Consider the following 12,242-nt stretch of genomic DNA (forward strand, 5'->3'; position numbering starts at 1 on the left):
AAACAACATCACATTTTAAATAACCTCAAACAACATCACATTTTAAATAACCTCAAACAACATCACATTTTAAATAACCTCAAACAACATCACATTTTAAATAACCTCAAACAACAACACATTTTAAATAACCTCAAACAACAACACATTTTAAATAACCTCAAACAACAACACATTTTAAATAACCTCAAACAACAACAACACATTTTAAATAACCTCAAACAACACATTTTAAATAACCTCAAACAACAACACATTTTAATAACCTCAAACAACACATTTTAAAATAACACCTCAAACAAACACATTTTTAATAACCGCAACAAACACAAAACATATTTAAAATAACCTCAAACAACAACAACACATTTTAAATAACCTGAAACAACAACAACACATTTTAAATAACCTCAAACAACACATTTTAAATAACCTCAAACAACATCACATTTTAAATAACCTCAAACAACAACACATTTTAAATAACCTCAAACAACAACACATTTTATAACCTCAAACAACAACACATTTTAAATAACCTCAAACAACAACACATTTTAAATAACCTCAAACAACACATTTTAATAACCCTCAACAACACACATTTTAAATACCCTCAAACAACATCACTTTTTAAAATACCTTCAAACAAACAAACACATTTGTCAAAACCTCCCCACACAACACATTTTAATAACCTCAACAACATGTCACATTTAAATACTCAAACACAAACAACACATTTTAAATAAATAACATCAAACAACAACAACATTTTAAATAACATCAAACAACAACAACACCTTTTAAATAACCTCAAACAACAACACATTTTAAATCACCTCAAACAACAACAACACCATTTTTAAATAACCTCAAACAACAACAACACATTTTAAATAACCTCAAACAACAACAACACATTTTAAAGTAAAGGTTTGATATGTTTTTCAGATGCATGTGCAAAAACATTTCTAAGATGCAGAATATCCTTTTCGAAATGCATGAAAAGCAATATTTTTTTTGATGTATTATTATTTTCTTTATCATCCATTTGCAATATTGAACTTTAAACACGCACGTGCATTACAACTCTTTCAAATGAATCTGCAACACACCTTTCTTTATCCATGTGCAATACACATATTTAATCATCATTTTCAGTCTTTGTTTTCTAACATCTGTTATGAACTTGGATACACAAGGAAAGAGGACTCAAATGCACGACCCGGGAGCCAGAGATAAAGTAGGCTATAAGTAATATACTTTATTTGCCAAAAAAGATAACGGCACTCTTAACGAGGCGACAAAAAATAGGTTTCACTAAGGCACAAGAAAAATCGCTCACAATGTGAGGAACAAACTTACAATACGTTTCAGGAGCAGAGTTCTGGCATGAGGACGAACTGACAACAAACAGGGAGACTGGGGAAGTTAAGCAGGAGATAACTGGGCACAGGTGAAAACACTCAGGGGCGGGGCTGGCGCTGATGAGCGCGGGAGAAACACACAAGTCAAGGAACCTGGGGGGTATACTACGAAGCAGGATTTTCGCTTAGCGGCTAAATTCAGAGAAAACTCCGGCTTTCCGGTCCTCCGAAGCTGGTTCTCTTTTTAGCAGGCTAGATCTCCATGGTAACTTATGCTTAGCGGCTAACCTGGTCGGGAGCAGGTTAGGTTGCAGGCTAAGAGATCAACTCAGTGAAAGCACCGCCTGCTGACCAATCAGAGCTCAGTGTGCGGAGTTTAAAGCGATCAAGTCATATTACAGGAGAAAGGAAATACAGAAAAGCTGCCGTCGCAGGAAAGACGGCCGGCAAAAATCACCGACTGTGTGAACGTGAACATGAATAGAATATCACCTCCATCTTCAGAGCAATCTGACTATTATAACATTAGCGTTAAGAAAGCTTACTTAAATATCTGCCACAACATAAGTAACCGGATCAGAGTAACATTAAGTACAGCATATCACTTCATAATGTATCACATATCTCCTGATCTGAGTCAGCTGAGCCGTATCTGGCCGTGCAACACTCACAGCGTTACAGACTGGATGCAGAAGGATTATTTTAAGCAACACATTAAGTTGAGGAAACACTGGAGTCAAATGTAATTAAAGTCAAATGGTGTCTTAGACGGGCAGTGATATCATAAAGCTGTTAATGTATGCATTCAAACACTTGTTCTGTTCCCAGCTGTGTTCACCTTGCAGGTGCAGCTCTGTGGCTTTGATCCTGGATCAAGTGTTTAAGGCATGGATGTTTAAAGTTTAACTTCTTCATTTTTGACTAGTATTATAGTTGACTTTTCATTCAGGAAGTATGACGCTGCGCTGTCAGTGTGCTTCTCCATGTCTGTGATTGGTCGAATGCTCCAGATACCACCCCTCTCATGTGAACACCTAACTAGATAGGACACGGCTGGCTTGAGCGATCCACTTGATAACCAGCGTCGTAGTACCGTTTATCGAGAGCGCGTATGTTCTGGATTAGGCCAACCGGCTAACTCAAACATATCCAGGTTAGGTTGAACCAGCTGCGTAGTACAGGCCCCTGGTATGAGACGTAACAAGTGAAAAACAAAACAAGAATGAACAAACAACAACATGAAACGTGACTCAACACTTTTGACAACAACATGTGCAATACTCCTTTTTGTATTACCATTGCCAATACTCTCTCCGTATGCAATATTATTAGTTTCTCTCCTGACTTTACTTCCATCTCATTATTGATTGAACTACTTGTTTGTTTGTCCCTCAGTCTGGACAAAGTGAAGGTGTTGTCTCTGATGCTCCACGCTGCAGACATCAGTCACCCCGCTAAAGCCTGGCCGCTGCACTACCGCTGGACCCACAGCCTGATGGAGGAGTTCTTCAGACAGGTCACTATTATAAGATATATATAGATATATATGGACTGTACTTAAGTACACACTTGAGCTGCTTGTACTTTGCTAGAGTATTATAATGCTGTTCTCTAGTTGTACTCCACTTGGGAACTACACCAGGTTTTTCTTTTGATTTACAATATCTTGCCAACGACATAGCTTGTCCAGCTTTGTCTTTGAAATGACAGCATTTGCTTTGCTGAGTCATCACGTTCAAGCAGTAACATGTGGATGTAAATATCACACAGTTGTTTTGATCACACCATATTTATAATGTACTGTTTCTCACCAGGGAGATAAAGAGGTGGAGCTCGGCCTTCCCTTTTCTCCTCTCTGTGACCGCAAAGCCACCATGATCGCCCAATCACAGATCGGTAAGAAGATCAATAATACAATAGGCTGTCAGTGTGTGGTAACTTTGAGACCCCTGCTGGTGGTCTGAAGAACTGAGGAGAGGAATGGGTTGGATGATCACCTTGTGAAAAGCAGAGTAACTCATGTTGAAATCTCCCTCGTCCCCGGCTTGAGCTTGAACCTCAGGATCCATGTATCTGTGGTCCTCTCCAGAATGGAAGGAGTCATCACATACAGAGCATCAACTAGTTCCTGAGCAGTGTCCTTCACATGCTGATATCCAAGAGAGGGAGTCACACAGTCACAAGATGGAGGAATAGAAAGCAGTATTCAATGTTTACTTCAGATTAGCTCCACGTCAGAAATGAGCATGCTTGATGTCTCTCTCCATAGAGGCTGAATCATCATGTTAATCACATAGCTATCATATGCCTCAAACAGTCCTGATGCTCTTCTAAGTAATCACACATCCTGTCATGTTTACAGCTACAGTTGGGATCCCTTTGTTAGCATGTTACTCTCATACTGGAAGAGGACTTTCAGTGTTTTCCAAACAGTTATAATTTCCTTCTATCTTCTGTACCCTTCTCTCATGTTTCAGGTTTCATCGACTTCATCGTGGAGCCGACTTTCAGCGTTCTGATCGACACGACGGAGAAAGTGATTGGTCCTCTGATCGAAGAGGACAGGAAGGCAAGAGAGACAGGGACCAGGAGGTCGAGGTAATAAAACGATTAACAAATACAAGTTACGAGAAGAATACTTTATCCACAAGTGTAACAGACGTAAGGTTGGGTATTGAAAACAGGATCTGCGCTGGAGCAGGTTTCCCTCTCAATGCTTCGACTGTAACAAAACTCTCATCATTGAATAATTATTCCAAATCAAGAGCCACTAAACTTAGGTTATCAGCCAATATACCAAGTACTGATCTGACATTAGTACACTTCTTTTTCCCAAATTGAAAAATCAAAAAAATCTCTGTTTTTAGAAGTGATTTAGATTTGTAATTGAAAGTTCCCATGAAAGGAAAAAAGATCATTTTTATCCTGTATGTATTGTGCTAGTCGTCACTTATATGCTATATTTGTTGAAATGTAAATTAAATATCAAGAAGTAAAAAGTTAAAGTTAAGGTTTAAGGCAGGGGTCGGCAACCTTTTTGATATGAAGTGCCATTCCAAAAAATAAATCTGATCAATGTGCCGACGTTCGTGAACTGTCAACGGGGGGGGGGGGGGGGGGAGAGCCTCGCTGCGGAGAAGCTGTGGACCTCTGTCGCCTGTCAGCGCAACTTACATGATGCCGTTTAAACACAGAGAACCGGACCGGTCGTTGCTGACGACCGGACGTTCTGTGATTCTCCAGAACACACAGATGGCCAGTCCGCCCCTGTGTAGCATATTATTTTCGATGACAGATGAGCAGATCGCCACTTGGCTTTCAACTAAAGACACAGCCACGCAAAAACTGCGGAGTTAAAGAGAGCGGGGGCCTAGAAGTTATCCTTCTGTGCTGCGTTGCGTGCATGGCTTCCTTCTGCAGGTAACGGGGAGACGCGCTCTGGCGGCGGTCTCGTTCAGGATCCGAAAATACAATTTAAATAGTTTGCACACTTATTCCTAGTGTGTCACCGTCACTGGTTAGGGTACCGCGTGCCAATGGTGGCACACGAGCCTAGGGTTGCCGACCCCTGGTTTAAGGGAATTAAATCACGGTCACATTACCTCACGTCACCTCCGCTAAGCTAAAGGCGGCTAATGCTGGGCTATAAAGGAACTACAGCTCGGTCACATGACTTCACGTCACCACCGCTAAGCTAAAGGTGGCTAATGCTGGGCTATAAAGGAACTGCAGCACGGTCACATGACTTCACATCACCACCGCTAAGCTACATGTGGCTAATGTTGGGCTATAAAGGAACTACAGCACGGTCACATGACTTCACGTCACCACCGCTAAGCTACATGTGGCTAATGTTGGGCTATAAAGGAACTACAGCACGGTCACATGACTTCACTTCACCACCGCTAAGCTAAAGGTGGCTAATGTTGGGCTATAAAGGAACTACAGCACGGTCACATGACTTCACGGCACCACCGCTAAGCTAAAGGTGGCTAATGTTGGGCTATAAAGGAACTCATTTCTGCACCTATCTATTTGTTCAAGACGAGTTAATTGTCTAATTCTATTGGACAGAATGTAGTTAATGTGACATTAACAACCTCCCCTGGTTCCCCATTGGTCCAGCCTCACAGGAAGTGGTTCCGTTACCGTGGAGGCAGTGCAGAGACACAGCAGCAGTCGCCATGGGAACAGCGATGACGGACAGCTGGACTTCTCTCTGACGGCCATCGACCTGCCGGCTATGAAGCAAAACCTGTCGGACGTGATCGGGAGCAACAAGGACCGCTGGAAAGAGCTGTCTGTGCACGGTACACACACACCACACACACACACACACACACACACACACACACACACACACACACACACACACACACACACACACACACACACACACACACACACATGCACGCACACACACACAGTGGTGGACAGTAACTACAATTTGTAGGTACTTTTCTGTACCACACTACATTAATCTGACATCATTATTGTACAAAATTATCGACATATAATTGACCATGTATTATTTGTAGGTGAAGATCACATTTAGCACAAGTTATCCTGTATGTACTAACTAAAACAATTGTTAATAAGGCTTATAATTAACATGTAATTAACATTACGTTTTATTTGGAATTTATATGTATATTTGACCTTTTTAGAACTTTTTCATGCTAATATATCAGTACTTTTCATAAAGAAAACTTTAAACGCAGTATTTTGTTTACATATCTTCGTCAGACAAACACTATAGGAAATCCTGAGTTTGAATCTCTGTCTGTAAGTCATACCTGTATGCTGTCGAGCCATCATCTTTTAAAAATGCATCACTGTTTCTCGACACGTAAATGATCTCTGTATTCCCTGGTTTGGACGCACGGTTTGAACACAGTTTGGCTTTCATTACTGAAAAAAGGTGTAAATTGCTCACATTGCTCACATCTGGGTGCCTGCTTTGATGTGTGACCAGTGCTTGAATTGGAATGAAAAAGGTGCCAGTACTCTAAAATCAGCAACTTTTTCAAGTCAATTTTATATATACAGCCCACAAACAAGAATTTGGCTACTATAATGCTGGTGGGTTTGTCTCTTTACTACTGTATATTTTAGAAAGGTTCACTGTACTTAACATTTTTTATGATAGGCAGCGGATATGGCTAAAGCTCAGTAAGGTCAATATTAACTGAAAATATAGCAATCAAAGTCTAGATCTTCTGCTGAAGACACATGAAGCAGAGACCTTTCAGGTGAGAGCCCCTCTGGTGGTGTTCAACATTAATGACAAGGAAACAAAGCTCTGGTCAGAAGCATTTTTTATAAAAAGCTTTAACAAAATTAAGTATTTCTGTACATTTTGAATGCAATCTAACTTTCCAACTCAGAAAACGAAAAACGAAAAAGTGCCAAAAGTCTTCTCACATGGCTGAGCTGCTTTGCAATATACTTCACCACTGAAGAATACAAATATGTATAAAGTAAACTATGATGCAATCTAACTTTCCAACTCAGAAAAATGATAAAGAGCATGAACAAAGAACATGTAAAAACAAATGAAAAATGTGCACAATCTAAAATGAGAAACTGTAACTGCAAGTAACAAAGTCTGAGCCATGGTAAAGAGTTACATTGAACACCAAGCTGATCAGAATCAGATAACTCCCTGGTTGGTCTGAAGTCCTTCTATCTCCAGGATCTGTACAAATCGGCACATTATGCCAAAAGTCTTCTCACTGGGTGAGCTGCTTTGCAATATACTTCACATTGTTAGAAAAGGCTCCAGAAGGCCTTGGGGACATCAGTATCAGGGGCTGGAGCTGGACAGGCTCTTTCATCAGCACTTCTCCTTCCCTTTGCCAGCCAGGACCTCACATACTGTTCCGGATTGAACTGTCCTAGTGATGGTCCATTACATTTAATGAAAACCAGGCTGGACAGTCGGCTGACAGAGAGAGCATTCCTTTTTGCAGTAAGGATATCGTTCATGCAGCTGAATGCCCGCTCACACTCACTAGTGGAGACAGCGATGGTTCGGACTGCTTTCAGTAGAGGCTCCATGGCAGCAGGTGTACGGGATGCCCTGGTTTCCTTGTATTCGCGAAAGCCCTGAACAGTCTCTCTTCTGTCCACTTTCAGCACTTCGCACAAACGTAGCACCTCTACGTCCCCATACTGTACGTCTAACTCCTCTTCAGGCCAACTTCCAGGATGGATAACTTTCATGTCCTGGATTAGCTGATTGTCCCGGGCCTCCCGGCCATGTAATGGGATTTCTCTTGTGCTGACATGAGAGGAGGTTGTGGAAGTCATTCTGTGTCTCAGATTCTCTACCATACTGCGGAAAAACTGACCTGCATGAATCTGTACAAGCCTGCCATTCTCACGCAGGGCAACACCCTTGAAGGACTTCTCAGCTAGAGCTGTATGAACTGTAGTCATGTGTGGGCCAGGCATGGTGACCATGGATTCAAAAACTCGTATTTCTCGAGTTAAGAGCCTATCTGCTGTAGGCAGTGTCATCTCTCTTTTTTGGAGTTGCCGAGAGAGGTCGCTGAGCTCTGTGAGCGCATCGTACATCAGTCCCAGATTGCTGACAAACGTTGCAGATGTGAGCACATCATCCAGGCCCTTGTACTTTGCTCTGTCTCTGGAATCCCTGCTCGTGTCGTTTGCAGCATTTGTGAAGTGATCATGAAGCACTCGGTAGTTTTCCCAGACTGCTCTGACACTCCTTTCACTTGAAGCCACCCAGCGGATGGACAAAACACGCCCTATCACCAGGAGACGCTGTCCGACTGCTTGCGCACACTGCGCTAACTGCCTCTGATTTTTGGGGGAGGCATGGAACAAGGAATAGAGTTTGTCAAAAAAGATCTGGAAATGATTGAGCCCTGAGACCTCCTTGACCACATCCCCAACTGCCAGCTCTAGACGATGATTGGAGCAGTGCCACACAAACAGGCTTGGGAATTTACTACACAACTGGGTAGCAACGCCTGTTCTCTTCCCTAGCATGACTGAAGCCCCATCACATGCAAAAGAAACGAAACACTGACCTAAAAAGTCCTCGTTAAAATCTCTTCCAAGACACTCCATTAACGCCTTTGTGATGTCATCAGCCGTTGTTCCATCCAACTCGATCAGCTCCCAAAAAAACGTTTCGGGCTCAGCATCAGCTAATGCTGAGCGTAGACACACAACAAGCACCGTTTTACCACTAATAGTGGTAGATTCATCGACCTAAACACAGAGTTTTCTTTGGTTTTCTGTAATGTCTTTTGCCATTTTTTTCTTCAGCTCATGAGCTATGTGGTCGATGATTTCGCCACAGGTTTTATTGGAGTGCAAAACCCTGCCCACGTCCAGCCCATTCAGTTTCTGTACATTCAAATCAATTGGCATGTCTGTGAATGGCCGGCTATGTTTGCCAATTTTATATGCCGTTCGAAAAACTCTGATAGTGGTGTCTAATTCAGATTTATGCATAGACTGCACTTGATGTTGAATAGTTTCACGTGAAGCAGATGTAAGGATGTCAGCAGCTTTTACATGGGCTTGTGATTATTTATGTTCTTTGATTTTTTTTCTCAGGCTAGCTTGTTGTTTGCCCTTGTCAACACCGAAATGAGACACTGCACACTCACCCCATTCAGTTGACAGTTTCAGTCCTTGTCCAGTGTGTATTCCCAAAGATTTGACATCTCTGCATATGCGACATCCTAGCTTCTTATCTTTAAGAAGGAGCCATGCATTGGTCTTGCAAAAATATTGCACCTGGTCCGTTGTCCAGCAGTCCAGCAGTCAGGTGCATCGCTTTGCCCGGTGTTGGTGGTGGCAGTTGCGCCAGCAGCAGCTAACGTTAGAGGCTCTGGAGGAGGCGGCGGAGCTAGTGCTAATGCTAATTCACTAGAACTTGGAGCAGGAGAATCAACCAAAGAAAGCTCCCCATCAGACACAATTTCCAACACAGGCACAGCATTCTCTGTATTTGAAGTTTCTTCCGGCGACAACCGCTGTCTTTTTGCACTTTTATTAATCCACGCTAACATTTTAGAAATGCTAATTTGTGACGTGATTGCTTTCCTTCTCTCGGGGGCGTGCCTGCTCTGTTCTATCACTCTACATAGCCACCCACTGGGTGGGAGTTGCACTGCATAAACACAACACACGTGCATCTAGGTATGTAAATTGTAAAGCATTAAAACATGGTTTTACTAACAGTTTTCAGTATGTTGTTACTTCGGCATTATTATTATTATTATTTTGAAACGTGTATTACTATTAAATCACGGTCAAATAGGTTAATTTTGACATAGTCGTTTCCACCACAGTATTTACATGGAGAAGATAAGCCCCGCCCCCTCTCCAGCATGTTCTGTTTGAATGACAGGAGTAAACAGCTGACAGCCGCTGTGAAACTCCAGCGGTTAGAGCGATGAGAATGTCCGTTCGGCACCTCATGACGCATCTACTGAGTACCGGGCGGCTGTATATATATATATGGATGTATAATAAGAACGGCGGGAGAGTGTTGAGTACTGGCACGGTGCATGAGTACCGGAGTACCGCCAGCATGCCGGTACTGAGCAAGAAGTGCCGGTACTCCATGGGTCAGAACCAGAAGTGCCGGTACTGCGTACCGGTGAGTACCGGCCCAATTCCAGCACTGCGTGTGACAGTCATTAGTCTAATTAGTGTTGACTTCCCGACTTCAGAGGAGTGTTAAACAGAAACATTTGGCTGATTTCTCATCATCAAACAATATCAAATGACTGTCAGCGCACCAATTTGGTCCAGACAGAAATATCTCAACAACTATTGGATGGATTGCCAAGAAACTTTATGGAGATACTTCAGGGATAATCCTGCAGACCTTTCTCTGCTTCATGACTGCTTTGTTTGTGAGTGAAATCTATTGACATATAGTTGATGGATAGCTGTGACATTTGGTGGAGATTATCCAGGTACTTTAAGGATAAACTTTAATGACGTTAGTGATCCCTAACATTTCCTCTAGCACCATCGTCACATGACCAAATACCTGAGGAACTAATGACACCTGCACCATGTGTTTAGTGCTAAAATCAGGCAAACATCAGTATGTTAGCATAGTTAGTTTGAGCATTTTAAAAATTCACAATGTGTTTTTTAACCAAATACTCAGTAAATCACATATAGATGTAAATGAAATGTTCTTAAACAAGTGTTCCTGTGTTTTGAACAGAGCTGGCCAGCAAGGAGAAGGCAGACAAAGAGGAAGAGCAGTCCAACGTCAACTCAGACGTTCAATCAAATGCCTCGCCCAGTCACAGTGTCCCTGATGGACAAACGACGGACCAATCACAGGAGGGCTCCCCGCCTGATGAAGAGAGGCAGGACGACACGCCTCCTGTCCACCTGACATGCAACGGTACGAAAGGGACATCGTAAAATAACGTTTCCTAAAATGTGACTGTATTCAAAACCGCCTACTATACAAGTTGAGTGTGTCCAACAATACACACTCAACATTGTGACAGATATGAGTGTTTTCAAATACAGCCTCTCCATAGGGTGGCGCAGTGATTTATTTTGTTTGCAGGCCAAATCTTAAATTTGCATCTGCCCTTTGTAAAAAGCCAACAGATTGTGTGATTTTGGATTATGTCAGAAAATAATATCTGTGTCAAACAAACGTTTATGATACTTACATGTTTTGTACAGCAGGATAATCTCCACATATTAACACCATTTATGATTTCTGAAGTAAAAAGCTAATGTTGGGCTATAAAGGAACTACAGCACGGTCACATGACTTCACGTCTTCACCGCTAAGCTAAAGGAGGCTAATGTTGGGCTATAATGGAACTACAGCACGGTCACATGACTTCACGTCGTCACCGCTAAGCTAAAGGCGGCTAATGTTGGGCTATAAAGGAACTACAGCACGGTCACATGACTTCACGTCACCACCGCTAAGCTAAAGGAGGCTAATGTTGGGCTATAAAGGAACTACAGCACGGTCACATGACTTCACGTCACCACCGCTAAGCTAAAGGAGGCTAATGTTGGGCTATAAAGGAACTGCAGCACGGTCACATGACTTCACTTGGTCTTTACTGATGTACTTTATGTCTTTGATCACTTTCAAGCCTTCTTTAAGGCATCTAACAAACACATTTCATGTTTTTGTGGTTGCAGGGGCGGGGCTAGCGGAGGAGAAAGAGGACGAGGAGGAAGTGCCTGAAAAAGCCTGATGGCTTCACGTTGAAAATGGATATGTGTGTGGCGGATCACCTCAAGTGCGGTGCAGTGACGGCAAGAGTTTGGACTTGTGTGTTTTAAACACAGCAGTGACTCAGCGGCCCCTCAGTGGCCCCCTAAAGAAGGAGCTTATGTTTACAACCGACCATGAATAAAAAAATGCATTCAAAGTGACGACATTCATCAGATTAAAGCTTCTTAGCAACTTCATGGTCCATTCACTGTGGTGAAAGTGTTTTATGGTTGTACTACTAGAGGCTCAGAGGAACAATGTCTGTGAAAGTGAAATGTCAATATTTGAAATGTAAATAAAAACAGACGGGTTGAAAACCAAAGAGCGTCCAGTGGCTGTTCATGGCAGGTTAAATATCTCTGTTCATGGAGCTGTTAGGAAGAAGCCGAGCACAGCGACAGGTGTGTGTTTATAATCCTCTTATTATATGTTTAGAGAGTGAAGGGTGATTTCTGCTTTGATTTTCTGCTCTATGCTCAAATGATCAAGCATGTGTTCCTGGCCACGTCCCAATAAGTGATGTCAAATAATAATCTATATTTCCTTTAGGATATAGGAGTAGTTGTTAGCTTTGGTCCAAACTGGAATATCTCAACGACAATTGGATAGATTTC

General features: G+C 42.2%; 1 protein-coding gene across 1 annotated transcript in view; it reads left to right on the plus strand.

Annotated features, from left to right (window-relative positions):
- LOC117554482 (calcium/calmodulin-dependent 3',5'-cyclic nucleotide phosphodiesterase 1A-like) overlaps positions 1–11,950 on the plus strand; it is a gene marked incomplete in the record, with an annotated part of 29,995 nt that extends 18,045 nt beyond the window's left edge. Inside the window, 6 exon segments of the mRNA XM_034228933.1 lie at positions 2,766–2,886; positions 3,185–3,266; positions 3,848–3,968; positions 5,496–5,680; positions 10,597–10,782; positions 11,553–11,950. Of these exon segments, the coding sequence (XP_034084824.1) occupies positions 2,766–2,886; positions 3,185–3,266; positions 3,848–3,968; positions 5,496–5,680; positions 10,597–10,782; positions 11,553–11,608 (751 nt within the window).
- Between the last annotated feature and the right edge of the window lie 292 nt (positions 11,951–12,242).

Source organism: Gymnodraco acuticeps, unplaced genomic scaffold (assembly GCF_902827175.1).
Source record: "Gymnodraco acuticeps unplaced genomic scaffold, fGymAcu1.1, whole genome shotgun sequence".
NCBI classification, from domain to species: domain Eukaryota; kingdom Metazoa; phylum Chordata; class Actinopteri; order Perciformes; family Bathydraconidae; genus Gymnodraco; species Gymnodraco acuticeps.